This window comes from Diceros bicornis, chromosome 22, assembly GCF_020826845.1.
Source record: "Diceros bicornis minor isolate mBicDic1 chromosome 22, mDicBic1.mat.cur, whole genome shotgun sequence".
Classification (NCBI taxonomy): Eukaryota; Metazoa; Chordata; class Mammalia; order Perissodactyla; family Rhinocerotidae; genus Diceros; species Diceros bicornis.
The window spans coordinates 17,665,181-17,684,911 of NC_080761.1; the positions used below are offsets into that span (position 1 = coordinate 17,665,181).

At 45.1% G+C, this 19,731-nt stretch overlaps 1 protein-coding gene across 3 annotated transcripts in view; it reads right to left on the minus strand.

Annotated features, from left to right (window-relative positions):
* Positions 1-11,965: 11,965 nt before the first annotated feature.
* PCSK5 (proprotein convertase subtilisin/kexin type 5) overlaps positions 11,966-19,731 on the minus strand; it is a 448,916-nt gene continuing 441,150 nt past the window's right edge. For 2 of the 3 annotated variants that reach the window (XM_058565628.1, XM_058565627.1), the window contains 2 exons: positions 18,325-18,511; positions 11,966-15,246 (listed from right to left, as the gene is read on the minus strand). In XM_058565628.1, coding sequence (XP_058421611.1) covers positions 14,843-15,246; positions 18,325-18,511 — 591 coding nt within the window. In that variant the 3' untranslated portion in view covers positions 11,966-14,842. The remainder of the gene's footprint in view (positions 15,247-18,324; positions 18,512-19,731) is intronic. The other variant, XM_058565629.1, reaches the window with a different exon arrangement.

The window sequence follows — 19,731 nt, forward strand, 5'->3', positions numbered from 1 at the left end:
GTGTCTGATAGTCCATAACTCAGGCTTCTTTAGTTCAAGCCGAATCAGTTTTGAATCCGAATAAGTACCCCATATACCTCAATATGTGAAAATCGTCAGTATTTAAGCTACTTTGGGTTGACTTTTCTATCATTTATAACTGAAAGCAGCCTAAAGGATACAGCAGAATTTGTATCAGGTCCAGAATCACACTCCTAGCCACCAGAGGCTTCACTGATAACAATCACTTAGTCAGAGAGATGGTAATCCTCCTGACCTCAATCATGTTCTGCTCTTGTATTAGTTATAATTCTGTTTTATAAACACATATTTGTTTCATTTAGCAGTTTAATAAGACTTATATCATTTCCCTTGCAGGCTGGGACCAGTTCTTATCAATGAACACTTTCGTTAGAGTGAGAGGCATTCTTATCAGGCTATCTAACAGCTATCCTGCCCTAACCTGCCTCTTCCTTGATAATGGAAAATTTTTATTCTGGGTGGCAAAGCCCCAGAAGATGAGTCATGGTTGTTCCAAACCAGTCACAGTAATCTCATTACCCTTTACCAGGTATTTGCTTTCAAGCCTTCCTTACAGCTAGGTGTGACCATGAGACCTTGTTCTGGCTTCTACTCATAGCTCAGAAGGCACACATATGCAATGATTTTCATTCCTGTAATCACCCAACAGATATTTGCCTTTGCACCATGTAGCGTGTTGGTCACTAGGGCCACAGAAGTGAACAAAACAAACTTCATCCCTCTTATCTTTCTTCATCAATGAGAAATTAATAAGGGAAACCTCAAAAAAATTGGAGCCGGGAGGGCCTGTAGGGGGAGCTCTCATGCCCTATCATACATGTCAATTACGCCAAACAGGAAGAAACTTAGGCTTCCATCTCCAACAGGGAGATATTTTCTACTTTACTACCCAGCAAGAGGAAGGATGATTTCTCTCCCCTCGGGGCAACAGATCAGCCAATGAGAGACTATAGCAACCCAACCAATGGGAAGCCTCAACACTTTGGAGTCCCAGTTTCCTCCAATGGATTTTTAAATTTATTACAGACCCTCCAAACTCCCCCTTTTCCTCTATAAAAGCAAGCACCTTTTTTTGTTTCTCTGGATTTGCCTATGGTCTACCATGGCCTGCATATCCTGAATTGAAATTCTTTTGGTTGTTCCCAAATAAACTCGTTTTGAGGGTAAAAGACCTGGCCAATTATTTTTTAAGTTGACACCTTCAGGACTTTTTTTTTTGGCCTATATTTGAGAACAATGCAAAGTAGACATAGGTGGCTTTATTCATTATGAGATGTTGTTGATCAGGTAGATCCAAAGTCTGTGCCAAGCACACATTGATAGAACTCATATATTTCTCTTTGAAGCACAATCTACTTACACTTCTTACATTTCCGTGTGAAATGTGGACTACTATTTATTTCAGTTGATGGCATCTAAACTTGGTTCTTCAGCTGGGTAGTACACTGAGAGTTCCTTTTTTCATGAACTCTAAAATAAACCTCCTTAACTCTGAACAGATCTTGAAAGATCTATTCCAATAGCAAATGTATGTATCAAGCACCTAATGTCTTTATCTTCAGTTTTTCTGAATATCAATCTTTTATCCTCATTTGAAGCCATTTCTGAATCCAAATTTGGAAATTCTTAATTCTTGAGATTTTTTTCTGCTATACCTTAGAATCTCTTGTGAATACTTTTTAATAGGATGGCTTTATAGTTATATATAGTCAGTGTTCACAATTACCTGAAATTATTTCATCCTTGACCCTCAGCACTCTGGGTCCTGGTGAGATTACGCACCTGAACTGCAGGAGCCGTAGGGCTTCGTTGGTGTCACCTGGTGCTCCATGATTACGGCAAATTCCATACAGCTAATACTAACCCCAATAGAAATTCTGGGGATTTCTGATAGAGACTAGGCTCCTTCTTTGGTTAGAAGCAGGGTGGTTGGGCAGAAAGACTATGGATTAAAGAGTCCTAGATTCAAATCTCAGTTGGACCACTCACAGACACTCTCACTGACAGCACTTTGAGCATCCTCACTGAGCCTCTGATTCCTCATTTGTAAAGAGGGATCATGTTACCCACTCCATAGCATTTGCGTTGTACAGATTAAATGAGATCATATGAAAAGTGCCTCAGACTGTGCCTGGCACACAGAAAGCATCAAATATGGTAGTTGTGTTGTTATTATTTCTTTTTTTTCTCCCCAACTAGATTGCAAGTTCCTTAAGGCCCAAGATCTGGTTGATTCCACTGACTGTTGTGTCCCCAGTACCTAGAACAGTGCCTGGCACATGGTAAATTCTTCATACATACTTGGTGAATTAATATTACTACTATTATTATCATTTTTCTTTTTCAAATCAAGTTAAAGCACAAATCCTTTCCCCATGAAACCACCCCCAACCTGCTCTAATTTGCAGTTATCTCATACTTCTCATACTTAACTGACACCACCTCTCCTCCCCCTTCCCACTTACCATTTACACTCGGGACCAAACAGGAATGGGCTGCATAATACAACATATGGTCTCTACAGTTGTCTAATTGTCTCGTATATGTGAATCCTGTCTTCTTAAAATTCAATTCCGCCACTATTTCTTGACTGTGCTGGGCACTGTGGTAGGTTCTGGAAAGCAAATAGTAGCTGCCTCAAGGAGTACCCAGTCTTTCAGTGGCTATAGATATATAACCAATCAATTTCATCACGGTCATGTGAAAAACTATGTGCATGGAGTATCTAGGTAGCAGAGAGGTGAGAAAGTGTTTAACCTTTTCTAAGAAGATCAGAAAAGACCTCCCAGGAGGGAGGAACATGTTATAAGAGAACATGATTTTAAAGGATGGTCAGAAATGTTCCAATTGGTCAATGTAGGGGAAGACTATTCCAAGGAGAGTGAACAATGTGTGCCCAAGGACATGAGATAAGAAGATGCTATCCTGGAGAACCTAGAAGCAATTCAGTCCTATTGGAGAATAAATGGGAAGCTGGGAAAAGAGGAGGGGCCGGGAACTCATGGTGATGAGATTGGAGACAGATGCAGTGGCCATATCCTGCCAAGTTTTGAATGTCATAATCAATGTAGGTGATGGAGAGCCTGGAATGTGATGATCTGACAGACCTTAGACATGACCTTTGCTAGCAAGGTAGAGGATAAATCAGGAGAAAAAGAGACTGAAGTTCAGCAATAATTCAGGAGGAAGTAGGAAAGGTGCAGATGAGAGAGACTGAGAGCTTAGCTGAGTCAGTGATGATGGGGCTGAAAGAAAATTGGATTGATTTTTAGGGGGGAAAAGTCAAAATTGATATGACTAGCTTAATCAGTGGAGGTAGAAAGCTAAAAAGGAGAAAAAACAGCACTCTTTTTGTGTTTTGTGTGTCTTACTTGGTAAAGTCTTTTGTTGTTTTTAGTGCCATGGAGTCCATTCTGACTTCTAGCAGCCCTGTGTATAGCAGAGTAGAAGCCTGGCCAATCTTTTTGCACCATCCTCTCACCTTCTCGCATTGTTTCAGACAATGGTCTGCTGCTGTTCATAGGGTTTACATGGGCAGTTTTTTTGGAAGTAGGTGGCCAGGTCCTTCTTCCTAGTCTGGACACTCCAGTGAAACCTGCCCACCATGGGGGACCTGCTAGTATTTGAAATACCGGTGGCATAGCTTTCAGCATCACTGCAACACACAGCTGTCACACACAGTATGACAACTGGCGGATGGGTGGTGTGGTTCCCTGACTGGAAAATGAACCCATGGTGAGAGCCCCGAATCTTAACCACTAGACCACCAGGGCCGGCTTTTCCCTGGTTTACAGGTGGGGAAACAGAGGCACAGGAAGGTTATGTAAATTACTCAGGGATGCAGAGCTGAGAAACTGAAGAACAAGGATTCCAAGCCAGGTGGTCTGTCTCCAGAACCAGTGCTTTAGCCACTGTGCTGCCACTTCCCTCATCACTAAAGGGAGTGAATTTACATGACGTTACAAGAGACAAGCTGCAAATTAATGAAATGAACATGACGTATTGGGAAGGAAGAGGGAGGAGAAGTAGTGGGAGTGGGAGTTTATCCTCCCCCGCATGTTAGGTGGTAAAGATGTTGTCTGAATGGACCTGTCGTGATGCAACACGATCAGCATCATGTTTAGGATTATGGGAGTGTCATCAAAGCAGCGAAAACTGTCTCTGGAGAGGGAAATTGGGGTGAGAAGTGTTGAATTTCAGTATTACTCGAGTTGCTATCAGGTTGATGTATTATTTTCATAAAAAATAAAAGAATATTTCTATTTATTTAGAAATAGCTTCAACTGTGTAAGTGCATCAAAACATGAAATTCAAAATCATCTTTACATCTCTCACACATTTGTTAAACATTTGCCTTATCAGGATCATTATTTTTAGCTTGAAGGCCTTCTTTTTTTTTTTTTTAAGTCAAGAAGTATGAGTTTTTAAAATTTGTCCCTGGTAATATTGCAGGCATGGCAGAGAGAGGGTGTGGGACTATTAGAGGCAAACTGAATTCCAGCCCTGCTTCTGAGAGGCAGTTCTGACTGCAGAGGGCAGGCGATTCTCTGAGCCAGGTAGCAGGGGCTTTGATCTCTGGACTGTGATACACAACTTAGAGGAAGTGCTCAGGTGACAGGTGCCTGGAGGAGTCCGGCAGCCTCTCTGGGATGGCGATCTGTGTTCATACAGGGCTCATCTCATCAGTGGTGTACTAGGCTCAGTTCTGTGCGTCGTTAGGCGCAGTTATCATATTTCTCCATGTGTTTACTTCATAAAAGTAAGCACTTACATGCTCCCTTTAAAATGAGGATCTTCTTCTGCGGCCGGCCAGGTGGCGCAAGCGGTTAAGTGTGCACGCTCTGCTGCGGCAGCTGGGGATCGGCGGTTCAGATCCCGGGCGCACACTGACGCACTGCCTGGCAAGCCATGCTGTGGCAGAGTCCCATATAAAGTGGAGGAAGATGGGCACGGATGTTAGCCCAGGGTTAGTCTTCCTCAGCAAAAAAAAGAAGAGGTTTGGCAGATGTTAGCACAGGGCTGATCTTCCTCACAAAAAAATAAAAATAAAAAAAATAAATAAAATGAGGATCTTCTATTTGGATTGCCTCATGAAGATAATCAAAGCACTATTGCTCAAGGAACTCATTAAGCATTTACATATATATGTACATGCTCTATCTCCATCCATCATCTATGTATCTATGTATCTGTCATCTATCTATCTATCTCCCTCCCTCCCTCCCTACCTACCTACCAGTCTGTACTAGTCTGCTCAGGCTGCTATAACAAAATATCATAGACCGGGGGGCTTAAACAACAGACATTTATGTCTCACAGTTCTGGAGGCTGGAAGTCTAAGATCAAGGCAGATTCAGTTCCTGCTGAGAGTCCTTTCTCTAGCTTGTAGATCGCTGCCTTCTTGCTGTGTGCTCACAGGGTGGAGAGAGAAAGCTCTAGTGTCTCTTTCTCTTCTTATAACAGCACTAACGCCATCATGGCAGCTCTGCCTCATGACCTTTTCTAAACTTGATGACCTCCCAAAGGCCCCACCTCCAAATACCATCGTACATTTTGGGGGGAGAATAGAGCTTCAACATATTATTTTGGGGGGAAAATAAAAATTCAGTCCATGACTCACTCACTCTGTCTATCATCTCTCTCTCTCTCTCTCCCCCTCTCTCTCTATCTATCTATCTAATCTACCATCTATGTGTCTGTCTGTCTATCCTTATGTATAAACCAATGAGAACATGGCTTATAAGTCACCTCTCTACATTATTTTATTTTCTCCTTCCAAAACTCTTGCAAAGTAAACAGACCATAGATAAAGCACTGAGTTCACTCAGACACTTGAAGGTTGAGTCAACTGTTTGTGATCACACAACCAATAAGTGGTGTTGCAGGGAATTGAACCCACATCTTCTCTGTCCTCTCCTCCCGCCCTCCCACTTGCTGACTCTATTCCAGCCACATGAGTTTACTGACTGCTCCCTGAGGCACCAGGCATCCTTCCTCTGGGCCTTTGCAGGGATTATTCCCATGATCTGGAATGCTTTTCCCTCAGACATCTGACTCAGTCGCCTCCCCTAGACTGTTCAAATCCCACTTTCCAGGGGAAGCTTGTCCTGTCCACTGCTTAACTCGAAAGCCCTGCCTCTCTCTGCCCACAATCTCCATCCTCCATCTGCTGCATTATTCTCCATAGCATTGCTTACTGGCTGACCTACCGGATCATGTACGTGTGCTTGTTGTTTCTTTTCTCCCCTCCAACTGGGATGTAGGCTCCACAGAGTCAGGAATGTTGCCTTTATGAAGTCTAGTGGAGACCCAGCAAAACTCGAGCATCAGCCAGGACTGGGCATCACGGTGACTCGTGTGACTTGATATTTTAGCAGTTTAGATCAGAGCCAGGCTGGTTACTAAAGAGGATCTTTTCTGATATTTTTAAACAGCACCATAAATTCTAAGTGAACTTAAATTTTCAATAATTACAGAGCAGGCGTGAGCTCTTTCTTCCTTTGTTCCTCCAGATGCAAGAACCTGGATGCCAAATCCGTCCTCTCTGGGTGGAGTGGGAATGCGTGAGGACGACCAATCTAAGTCTAAATTAAATAAAAAGATGCACAAAAAAGACATTTAAACATTTTAAAAACTGAAATCATAAAGTGTGGTGTTCTGTCCCACATCAGGGATTCTCTAGCCTCCAGTGAGGTCAGGGTGGTGGGAGAGGAGAGAGCAGCATGGAGGGAAGAGGTAGGGTGAGCCACCCCGTCTCTGCCTCCTCTGGACCTTCTTCCTCCTGGAGTGTCGCCCCTCACACTCAACATGCAGATGTCAGGGGTCAGCACGTGCCGTCATCGAGTGTGGCTGCTTCCACGTCCCAGTCACCAGGCACAGGAAATTTGCATAGTTAAGTCTGGCTCAACATGTCACCACTCGTATATGTCAATTCTTCCTCCACAGCTGAGCCCAAGAGCAAAGACACACGAGCAGAGGCAGATTAACAAGGACAAGGTTTATATATAAATATAAATATACACATGATCTGGGAAAGATAAGGGCCCATTGAGGCAAATGGATGGGGGGAGCCCCTATAAACAGCAGTGGACATTGTGCCAGTTCCCAGAGTAGAGAAAACTGGTCCAGAGCTTGGGTTGGCCATGTTAACAGTCACCCAGGGATGGCGTGGTTGATGCTACATACGGCTCTCTGCTGTTCTCCACACTGGAACTTCTCAAGTCTGGCGTAGTTCTGAAATGCGCTTGTGTGCCTCTCACCCTCCAACACACACTCCACACACACACATACACACTCCACACTACACATACATACACACACACACACATCCTACACGTACCCATACAACACACACATACCCCATACATACACATGCATACACCCCCACACACACATACACACCCCACACCCCACATATATACACACACAACACACACACACACACTCGTGAGGTGTGGTCCTCTGGCTGCTGTCGGAAGAGAGCAGGCTCAGTTTCATTTGAAGGAACTGAGCCCCTTTCCAGTGGAGCAAAGTCCATTCCTGGTTACACAGGAATTTGCAGAGGAAGATCTGCTCCTTATTTGTTGAAATTCGTGATAGAAGAAAGGAATTGGCTGATGGCTCCTACAAAGCCCTGGCAGGTGATGATGGTGCCCCAGAGGCAAGGCTACTGCTTGCTGTGCCCTAAGTTGCTCTGACCAGGAGCCTCCAAACACAGTGCTGCTCCTCCAAAGGCAGAGGGGGACCCTGACTCAGAGGGACCCAGGTGTTTTGACTGAGGGTAGAGGTTTCTTTCTAAAAATGTTTGGTGCGGGCCGACCCCGTGGCTTAGTGGTTAAGTGCGCGCGCTCTGCTGCTGGCGGCCCGGGTTTGGATCCCGGGTGTGCACCAACGCACCGCTTGTCCAGCCATGCTGAGGCCACGTCCCACATACAGCAACTAGAAGGAGGTGCACCTATGACATACAACTATCTACTGGGGCTTTGGGGGGAAAAAATAAAATAAATAAAAATAAAAATGTTTGGTGCTGTCCCCCATGGCACCACCTGTGCTTTGCCCGGGGGGGCTGTGCTGTTCTGTAGGAACGGGGACCATAGTGTATCCAGTCACAGCAAGAACAGTGGTGCCTCCATCACCCCACCTGCACTCTGGGGAGATGGGCTCCAAGTGCTCTGATGGCAGGTGGTGACACAGGGGCCTCCCATCACAGGTAAGATGTTGTTCCCTCTGACTGCACCACCTGTGGTTTGGCCGGGTGGGCCCCAGCTGTCCCGATGGAAAGCGGGAATACGGGGTCCTCTGATCGTGGGAATGGTGTTGTCGCCTCCTGTGTTCTGGACAGGTGGCCCCATGTTCTTGGATTTAAGGTGTTGACAGTGGTGTCAAATGCAGAACCTGGCAATGTCAAACCTGTAAAACCTGATGGCCTTATGTGGCCTCTGGGTGGCTGGGCTGCAGGAGAAGTTAGACCCACAGCTTGTACTGGGGCTACCAGTTTTCCCACCAGGAAAGAGTTGTTAGGCTGCTGCCCATCACGGGCACCAAATGTGGGCTGAGAAGTGACCCCTGGGTCAGAGAGAAGGTTGAAAGTTGCCATCTGTTTGCTGACTGACTGTGCAGGTAGATGGCTGGAGACATGGGCTGAGGCAGTGCTGCCACTGGATGGTAGAACCACTGGGTGGTTCCTTAGAACCAGGAAGTGCCATGTAAAATGGGAAATGGTTTTCCCTGGAGACTGGAGACTGGAAGATGACAGTCTGGGAAGGAGGCGTGGGATCCATGGCTTCAGTGTCAAATGCAACCTTGAAGTCTGCAGAGGTGCTGCCTGTTGGAGTGTAGGTGCCTGCAGAAGTCATGTGGGGTAGGCTGGTGAGAACAGGAGCACTCGGGAGAGGGGATCTCTGCTGCTGCCCATCACGGGTCGCACATGTGGGCTGAGGGGTGGTTTGGGGGCCAAAGGGATAGTTAAAAATTGGGGTGGGGAAGGGGACCATCAATGAAGGTGGGCTGGTGGAGACTGGTACATTTGCAGGGCGCCTCTGCTCCACACTGCAGTGAACTTGGGAAAATGGGAGAGATCTCACACTGGAGCCTGGGGGAGATCTGAAAATGCCAGCCTGGGAAGGGGGAATTGTGTCCATGTCAATGACACCAGGCTCTAAAGTAGGCTGGGAGGTCAGACCTGCAGATGCCCTGGCTGTGATGGTGGAGGGGACTGCCACAGGAGGGGTGGGCTGGCTGGTGAAAACAGGGGTCCTGGTGGAAGGGTCGGAAGAGGTGGGTATGAAAAAAGGAAGGGAAGCTACACACATAGGTAATGGGAATTCTTTTTGCAGGAGGGTGGCCGGAAGGAGGAGGTTGAGGTGCTGGGAGGTGTGGGGAGGCCAGAAATAGGAGCTGCTGTAGCTCTGACTGAGTGAAAAGGGCCTCCATTCTCATTCAGTGGAATTCCCAAAATAAGACTGGAACTAAAAGGAGGAAGAGAATCAGCAGGGACAGCAGGAGAAAGAGAGTTTGGGACTGTGCATCTTGTTTTCTGATTAGTAGTTGTGGTCCGCGAGGGTGGGGGGACAGATAGGATCAGGGTTCTGGCAGATAGTAGCCCAGTTGGTGAGAGGAACAGAAACCTGCACAGTGTGAGTGCCCAGGGGCAGGGAGTCTGCAGTCTCCGAGGCAGGTGGGGAGAGGGAAGGGGCAGGCTGAGTGGCACTGCAGTCTGCCATGACCCGCATTTGATCCTCCAAGATCTTGTTCTGCTGACACTCACTGTTCTTCTCCAAGGTGCCCGGGTTTTTGGCAACTGCTACGCAAGGAAGCTTAGGAGGTGGGAGCAGCTCCCTTTGGCCCCACAGCAGTGGCAGTGGCAGTGGTAGTGTCAGGGACAGCACAAGTGGCATGGTGATTCTCCATTTGCGGGGCCTGCTGCTGGGAGAGACCATGGAGAAGAGCTCCTTGACGGTCTGTCTGAAGGTTTTTCATCCTACATCTCCTTCCCAGACATCACTGAGCTGGAGAGCTGGGCCGATGGTCCTCACCCAGCACCTCCTTTGTTGACCTCTCTGGCAGCAGGAGCAGCACGGGGTTGGGTCAGAGAGCACTGCTGCATCTGGATCAGGCTTCCCAGGAGGCAAGCCATCTCTAGCAGGGCTGTGTGAGGTGGTAACAACGTGGCTTTCCCAGGAGGACCTCATCAGAGACATCTGGGCCTTCTCACTCAAGCTGTCTTCTGGGTGCTTGGGATAGAGGTCCGGAGGCCCAGGACTGCACTCGAGGGAAGTGAGGACTCTGCTGGTCTATAGAGGACTAGATGTCAATGGTGTATCCCCACTGCTGTGGGGCCCCTGTTACCATCGTCCTGTCCTGTGGTCTCTACATGATCCTCCTCCTTTGGCATCCCTTTTCTGGGTTCTTCTTGGACCTTCACCTCAATCTCCTTTGGGAAAGGAAGTGAGAGGTGGCTGGATGGTACTGAGTTCATAGCCTTGACTGCTCAGGTGGTGAATGCAAGAGAGTAACTTTGCGCCCTGGAGGAGAGATCTTTGTGGTTCCTGAGTATCCAAACATCATGGAATTTCAGCAGACAACATGGGCTTTTTGGAGAGTCCCTCCAGCTCACCAAGGGAGGATCCCCAGAGGGGAGCACGTGGCCTGCTGGATTGGAGGCTGCCTCTCCAGAGCGATGTAAAAGCCAGCTGGTAAAGGCACAGGATCCCAGTGGAACAGCCTGTGACCAGAGCTGAGGGCAGGAGCAGGAGCAGTGGGCTGGGCTCGGCCAGGCAGGGCAGCATCACAGGCAGGGGAAACCAGCAGGTGACAGCCAGGTGGAGGACAGTGGCAGGGAAGGAGATGAAACTTACAAAGGAAATTGCCCATATAGAGCTGATTGTGCACCAAATGATCCCCAGAATAGAGTCTGAAACTGGAGAGCTTCTCCTTAGCTTCCGACTCCCCTGGAGGCCAAGTAGCACTGCACTGTTCAGCCTGCCACTTGAGACATCTTCTTGGAATATATCACAGAGAAGGGGCTGCCAGGGGTACGTGCCAGCCCAGTGCATGTAGAAATGGCGCCAAAGGGCAAAGGGAGAGGCCCCAACGGCCACCCCATGGGACTTTCTAGCACCTGGGTCTTCCTGCTGCAGGTTGCAGGTGTTGGCACCAGATGGGTCACCAACTGCGGTGACAGTTCAGGACTGGGAGGCCCCATCCTCAGAGCTCACTTGCCTGGGCACCGGCTCTGCAGGTCCCTCAGCATCTGGGTGTGTCTCGCCAGTCCTTCTCCCAGGGTCCCCGAGGTCAGAGCCTGCTCAAAGCTGAGGGTTGGAGCCACCCACAACCTGCCAGGGTATGATCTGCTTCCCCAGTGGACCACCCACCCCCTCTGCCCAGCTTCTCTGCGAGGCCTGGAGCCAGGCAGACCTTCTCCATGGCCACCCAGGCCACCAGCGTCACCAGCCAGGTGGGAAGTTTTCTGAGGAGGGAACCGGAGCCTGACCTCACTGGATGCTGCACCCACGACTTCCTTTCCTGGCAGGCAGGTTCTTTCTTCACTTCTGTTTAGAAACTTGGTAAAACATTTAAACTTTAGACCAGCCCAGACTTTCTCTTTGGTCTAGTTTGAAGTCTCCAAATATGTAACAATTCATTAGGAAGCTATAAATATTCAGATCCTCTAAGGACCTAACCCTGGTGGAGCCAGGGTTTGATTCCCGGTCAGGGAAGCTTACTACCCGTCTGTCCTTTATCATACTGTGGCTGTAGACTGAGCGCATAAGAAGTGCTCAGGAATAGTCTGTTAATAAACAAGCCCCCATAAAATTATCTGATTTTCATTTGATCCTATTTCCAATTTTAAAATTACTTTCTATGAACTAGAACCTTCCAACCTCTTGCCCAGCCTCTTGGTGTATTTCCAATCTACAAGGATTCTCTTAATATTTGCAAGTTATTTACACACAGAAAACCAAAAAATGACTTTGTTTTCCAACCACATATTTATCTATTTAGACAGTTGTTAGCATAGTATTCAAAAGAAGTCTGAGAATAACGTGTCTATGAACAAAGAAGGAAAGATGTCAAACTACCCATACACAGCAGGAGCCTTCCTTCAGGCCCACATAGAGTAACAGCAACACAATTTTTCTTAGTATTCAAGGTCATCGCAGCCTCATTTAATCTTTGTGTATCATAAACACAGATTTTTCTTGAAAAGTGATTTCCAGGCTACACAAAGAAATGTCAAATTCAGTCTATCAGAGCTTTAGAATTATCAAGGAAGATGAACACAGTATAAACAAAATTACTTCTTTCCATAGACTACATTCTGTAATTACAAAGCAAGAGATGAGAAATTCTTCAATTGATCCAATATATCAATTGATATAACGTCTATCTTACACGTATTTTTGTTTATGTCTAAGAATTGAAAGGGAAATATCAGGGCTTCAAATAGATTTTGATGAGATGATTTTATTTATTTTTTTATTTTTTTTTGAGGAAGATCAGCCCTGAGCTAACATCCATGCCAATCCTCCTCTTTTTGCTGAGGAAGACTGGCCCTGTGCTAACATCCATGCACACCTTCCTCCACTTTATGTGGGACGCCGCCACAGCATGGCCTGACAAGTGGTGCGTCAGTGCACGCCCGGGATCCGAACTGGGCTGCCAGCAGCGGAGCGCGTGCACTTAACCGCTACGCCACAGGGCAGCCCCTGAAGAGATGATTTTAAATGATTAAAAATTTGGGGAGCATATCATATGCATGTGTGATACACGTTGTCTCTTAGGAATTTTTTTTTTAAGATGAGGTCGGCAAGTTACAGTCTGTTGGCCAGATCTGGCCCATTACTGTTTTTGTACTGCCCTGAGCTCAGAATGGTTTTTACATTTTTAAGTGATTGAAAAAAAATCAAAAGAAGAATAATATTTTATAATACATGAAAGTGATCTTAAATCCAAATTTCAGTGTCCATAAATAAAATTTTATTGGAGCACAGCCCACCCATTCGTTACGGATTGGCTGCATTCACGCCACAATGGCAGGATTGAGTAGTTGTGCAAAGCCTAAGGTATTTACTATCTGGCCTTTTCCAGAGAAAGTTTGCCAATCTTTGTTTTAAGAGCTTTCCCCTAAAGAAACACTGAGGCCTTCTGTAAACTGAAGACTTCTTTACAGAGATTTCCTGTGTTAGTGATACATTATTCTTTTTAAAAAAAGAAAATGCACAAATTTAGTAAAGATAATACAGTTGCCATGTCATAAAATAAAATAAGAGACATAATTTTATTAGATTTAGGATGCTTCTTTTTCGACTTTATGTCAGGGTAGCATAGTTATTAAGAACATGCTCTTCAGGGTCATTCTTTTTCCTTGAATCTTGACTAGCTTTCTGTGACCTTGAGCTAGTTAACCTCTCACAAGCCTCGGGTTTCCTATGAAAATAGGGTAATGATTGTGCCAACCTCATGAAGATATAGTGGTATTAAGAGTAGTGATTTTTTTTAAACGAATTATTTAGCTCAGTACCTGGTCCCTAGCAGGTGTGCAGTAAACTTTTTTATTATCATCATCATCATCTGAAAATGTCACTTTCCAGTGGTCCACGCCTAGTACTGCCTAGCACTTCTGCTTTGACAAGGAAATCGGCAAAACCCTGCTTAGGTGATTTTGCACAGCAAGAGCCCCTCTCTCTCTATTATCTGCAGAAAAACTGTCCCAGGTGCACAAATCCAAGAGTGTACTTGACAGAGGGTGGAAAAAGGGAAGCCTTGGATGTCTAGAAACAAAGATCACAGAGACAGAGTGTTGGAAAGCTGGTTGGCGCTGGAGCAAGCCTGTGAGCAGGACGTTGGGATTTTCCATGTTAAACCCCATTCCAACTTTTTCTATGGAGAGTCCACAGTTCTGTGATGGGCGGTTGAGGAAAGCTCTTTGATTTAGTAGCTAAAGTCTTTTTTTAGAATAGATGAGATTTTTGTCATTTTATCCTGTTTTATGTTAGGTTAACACTGCCGTTTTTCTTTTATTACTTGATGTGTTTGATGACGTTTCCATCCAGAAACGCTCTTAGAACATCATGAGGGTGTAATGTTGCAATTCTTGGAAACTTAGTGGTTTCTTTCCTACTGGGCTTGCTGCTGCCTACCTCCTGCCTGAACTTGCTCTATCTCTTGGATCGTGATGACTCTGGATTACTGCAGAGGAACTAGAGCCTAGCGAACACATGGGCTCATCTCTAAACGGGTTGTGACCAGCCTCAGCAGAGGTGGTCTCTTCTGCTCAACAGGGGTGGTCTGGAATCAACTGATAAATAGCGTGAGGAACCTTCTTTAGTTGCTCCTAAAGAGAGCTAAAAGGGGAGAAAAATCCCCTAAGACAAACAACTCTTTCATCTCCCCAACACTCCAAAATCATTTACAGAAATATCAGAATTCCAGAAGGCAGCAAATATCTCCACAATGAAGCTGAGAAACAATTTCTCTAGGTCCATTTCCTTTTTTTTTAATCACATAAAAGTCTGTACAAATCTCACTTTTTTCACTTCCTGTGTTTTGTGTTTTGACATATTGTTTTGAGGAAAATCCGTCTGAATTTTATCCTTGTTCCTTAATTATAGTTGAACAATTATGGTTAATTGAGTTTAGCCACCCAAAAGAACAAAAAATTTTTTTCATTTTGAACATTTTTACATACTCTAGTTGGATTCATGGTTAAGAAGACAAACTCAAACACCCATACATCAGCCTGGTGTGTGGGGATAAAACCCCAAACTGTAATGTTCACACGCACGCCTGTGAGTGGAATGGGGTGAGGAGTGGCCTCTGTTTACTGGTAGGAGTAGCTCTCATCATCATATTCCAGTTCATCTTCATCATCATCATTCAGCAGCCCATACTTAAACTTCCGGTAGACAGTGCCATCTTGGCCCATGTAAACAATGTCATCATCGTCATCCTCATCATAGTCCCGGTCCCTGTACTCAATCACCTGATCCTCTTCAAAGCTAGTGCTCTCGCGAGGGCTGCTCTTATAGGAGTAAGACTTGCTAGGGTCAGCCAGTTTTTCATAGCGGACCTTTTCTACTGGCTGGACTCGGCCCCGTGATTTCCTCCACACCATCACAGCTGCCCCGAGCAGAAGCACCAGCATAATGGAGGAGATGATGAGAAGGGCTGTCTTGGAACGCGCAGCTGCAGGCTTGATCTCACTTGCTCGAAGGATACACTCATCTGTTAGAAGACGACCCCAAAGGAAGGGCAGAGGAGAAGGATGGGAGAGAAGAAATGGAATGGAGACAATTAATGTCTGAGTTAGAGAACTTTGCCTTTATCTTTTAAATCTAAAATGGTGGAATCATTGTCTCTGATTTTCTTAGAGAGCACACCACTCTACAGAATTGCGGTGTGCACCCCACGTCTGTGTCAGATGATATCAACCAATCATTCTAGGAGGAAGGTCAGTTTGAGATCCAAAGGGAGCCCCCTTATCCCCATACCTCATGGGTCAGTAGCCAAGTGTCCAACCTTACCAATAGATTCTTCTATTTCCTTCCTGAGAAAGATATTCCATCTTGGGCCATGCTTCAGTTATTACTAGATGCTCTATTTTCTATATCAACTCTGATTTTTTTAAGACTGAGTCCTCTCCCCAGCTACCTTTAAACCTGGTCCAACATGATTATCCCACTCTTCATGGCCAGGAGCAAATTATTTATAAAACCATTGACTCTAATTGCTGTATGGAGCCATAGAAATCACTTAGGTCCATCTGTTGCTTGACAGTTGAGGAAACTGAGGCCCACAGAGAGGAAGTGAATTGTCACATCGTCAGAGGTAAGAGCTTGTTTCTGGAGCAATCAGAATTTGAACCCAGGAATCCTTACTCCATGCTGCAGTCTGGAGACATTAAGGGAAAACACTCTGACAACTATTTTTTGACTTCTTGGCATTCTGATAGGAGGAAAAGTACCACCTTTAAATTCTGACTACCAAGTTGAGTGATAAGATATTTCTTCTACTTAAGATTTCTGAACTTGAGAGCTCTGCCCCCTGTCATTCATCAACTTCTGTTTTGAGGCCTTAATTGAGAACATGGAGTAACCAAAACAGTGTCACAGAAGAAAGGATTAAACTATAACTTCAGTGATGAGCTCATTTTTCTTACTTTTCACTCACTTATTCAGGTAGTAGATTTGGGTAAGTTACTTAATTTTTTTTTTTCTATTCTTCAACCTACCAAATGGGAATGTGAAAGAGAGTATGAAAAAACTAGAGAAAAAAAACTAGCAGGCCATACTGGATGTACAAGTTGAAATACACAGTAAGTTTTTCATAAATATTTTTTGAACCACCTGGGTCTGGTCTCAGGATTCTTTTATGAGAGATTCTAGGTACATTATACACCCTAGCTTAATGGATATAATACTGCTGCCAACTATTTTAGGTGCAATTATTTACGCTTATTAGATATTGGCCAATTACATCTCATTCATCACCAATATGTCTCTCTCTTTTTCCTGTAATAAACAAGTTTTCTATTTTATTGTAACTCATTCTCATGGGATTTTACCCGTCAAGCAGAATTTCCTCTCCTAAAATAACAGCACTATCATTATTGCTTTTATCATTAATAATATCAGCACAGAATTTTTCCCTGGAGGAAATATTAAAACCCCATAGGGATGGATAAGCGATCTGTATGTGGTACTTGGAGATAAATACTGTCTGAGGCAGGAGAGTCAAGAAAAGACCTTTCGAGGTTGTTTCAATTACTAAGGTGCCATATGCAATCATGTCTTACTATTCTCCAGTCTTAGGTCTGCAGAATCAGGGTCAGCCTCTGCGATCTGGCTTCTTTGAAGGGGCAATTATCTCAGTAGAAAATGAGGAGGTAATCAAGAATATTTGGACTTTGGCAGTGTTGTCCCAGGTGGATCTTGAAGAGTCACAGAAAGCCCAGGAAAGCTGACTAAATAGTTCCTAGCTGGAAGATGCTTGTGAAACTCTGCACCCAACATGCACACACTTGTGGTTTCATTTAAAGCCATCGATGTAATGAGGGTTATTATTCTTAGCTGACACAGCATAGATACTAGGCAATCAGACTCTGAAGGTGGATGTGTATGAGGAGCTGGAAAAATCAGCTGCTTGTGGGGGTGGGAAAGCTGAAAGAAGGAAATAATTAGTTTCTGGGAAGATGTTATTTATAATTTAGTTGAAAAGGCTGATAAAAAAAATAAAACAGTTGGGGCCGGCCCTGTGGCGTAGTGGCAAAGTGCGCGCGCTCTGCTGCTGGCGGCCTGGGTTCGGACCCCGGGCACGCACCAATGCACCGCTTGTCAGGCCATGCTGCGGTGGCGTCCCATATGAAGTGGAGGAAGATGGGCACGGATGTTAGCCCAGGGCCAGTCTTCCTCAGCAGAAAAAGAGGTGGAATGGCATGGATGTTAGCTCAGGGCTAATCTTCCTCACAAAAATAAAAAAAAATAACAGAAATGGCTAGTAGTAGTTATGGCTCTAGGATTTACTTCACTTACAAATGCACAGGCTCCCACAAATACAATGTCTCTTTTTGTCAGGCCACAATATGTCTCAACCCCAAGGAAATGATCTGCTTCAGGACTAGAGACTATTTTAAGAATTTATTTTTTCTTTTCAGAAGGACTCACTCCATTTGGGATATTTTTAAGTTTGTGGCCAATGAAGACCAAGTACCCATATGGATGGGGTTAGAGGAGGAAGACAGTCGGGGGACTGGGAATTGGTAAAAGGGGTTTTGTTTCTTCTTAGCCTTCAATGAAAGTTTATTTCTAAAATGCCTTAAGTCTCTAATGGGAAGCCTAGATTCAGCTGACTTCAACAGAATCAAGACAATATTGGCATCAGCTTCCTTGATAGTTGATTTTTTCCTTTTTTCCCAGGAAGGAAGAATAAAAAAGAGAATAAAGTAAATTTATAAAGATGAAATTCTAGATGTACTTGAGCTCTAATCTTGGAGGCAGCATGGCAGTGGCAAGAATGTGGGCTTTGCAGTCCAAAGGACCCCTATTCTAATTCCAGATGAACCTCTTCACATCGGTATGGACTTGAGCATGCTTATCAAACCCTTTGAGCCTCAGTCTCCTCATCTGTAAAATGGGATTAATAATATCTACTTAGATGATGGCTAGAAAGTTACAAGTACAGTAGGCACACAGCAGGCACTCAAAAAAGGGTTTTCCGGAACTTTCCATCCTCCTCCCCCCATGATCCCATCAGCTTCCTGAGGACACGCCCTTCCTCTGCAGGCTGCTCTTCCTCCCCCCTCACCCATGGTGTCGTGGCAGTCACAGCACTCCTGGGTATCGGTGGGATCGGAGGTGTTGCAGCAGCGCAGGCAGCGGCTGTCATCCATGTGCAGGACCAGGTTGGCGGGGCACACGGTGCAGTTCTTGGTGCCAGGTCCCTTGCATTCTATGCAGGTCTCATGGCATTTTTTGCAGTTAAATTTCTCCCCCTGTTAAAAACAATCAGGAGATTCCTTTTGAGTGTGGAGGAATTAACAAGGCACTGGAGTTCTCAGATGGGAGTTCCATCTTGTCTCCATAAGGGAAGGAGGCTTGTCAGGGATGGCAGCAAGGTGGTTTGTTCTGGGTCCATTTGAACTGCACAGGGTGAGAAACAGAACAGACTGCCCTTGGACGGAACCATTGCTGGGCTTTCCCTCTGAGGGATCTTTTTCCCTCTGAGATCTACTGGTAAAAATAATCAGAGAACAGGCTTCTAGAACAGCTCAGGTTACAAACTGATGGCTCATGTGCTGTTCCTGGTCAAGCACAAGTTTTGTCTGGCCCATACTAAATCGGCCTTCACAGTTTAAAAAATTTTCAATTCATTGCCGACATTTCAAAATTGGGATATTTCACATGTAAATCAGTTCCTAGTTTCTCTCTAAAAACTAGAAGACTTGTCAACACTGGATCCATCACTCCCACATGGCAAGGTCACAGACAGCACTGAGTGCAGTGGTCCCCTTTCTGTGCTCTCCTATTTGATACCATCCCCAGCACTAGCTCTGATGACACCAACACACAGGTGAAACGTCAGATTCCACTTTTCATCAAGCTTGCACTGGGGTTTTCTTTGACTGAGCAGCCTTCACTTATTGACATTACCTGCTTGGCTTCTGTGGTTATCAGGTTCTTGTGGCCCTGCCCCAAAATAATATAAGTTGTGACTGTTTAGCTAAAGCAGTTAAATCTCAATGAGAAGAGAGTCGAGAGAGAGGAGAAAGTGGCTTCCCTGCTGACAAATTGCTCCTTCACTGGTGCTGGAAACGTAGATGAGGGAAGATACCTTCCTATTTTACTTCTGTACTTTGGAAGGATGGTATAACAGGAAAAGAAGGAATGGAAATTGCCTTTGTTGAGTATCTTGGCATGTTTCAGGTGCTGAAAAGGTGCTTTCTCAGCTGTTATTATCTCATCAGATTCTGGATTAGGAGTCAGAAGCCCTGGGTTCAAGCCCAGCATTGTCACTTACTACCCATGTGATCTTTAGCAAATTATTTAATCTGTCTGAACCTCAGTTTCACCAAAGTGTAATGAGGGCTCTTGTCAGAATTTAAAGAGAACTCACACGTGAATACGCTCGGTCGTGTTAATTTCACCATGGAGAGATGTACTTAATTTCTAAAATTTGGAAACACAATCAAGAAGCTAGTGGACTCAGAAAATC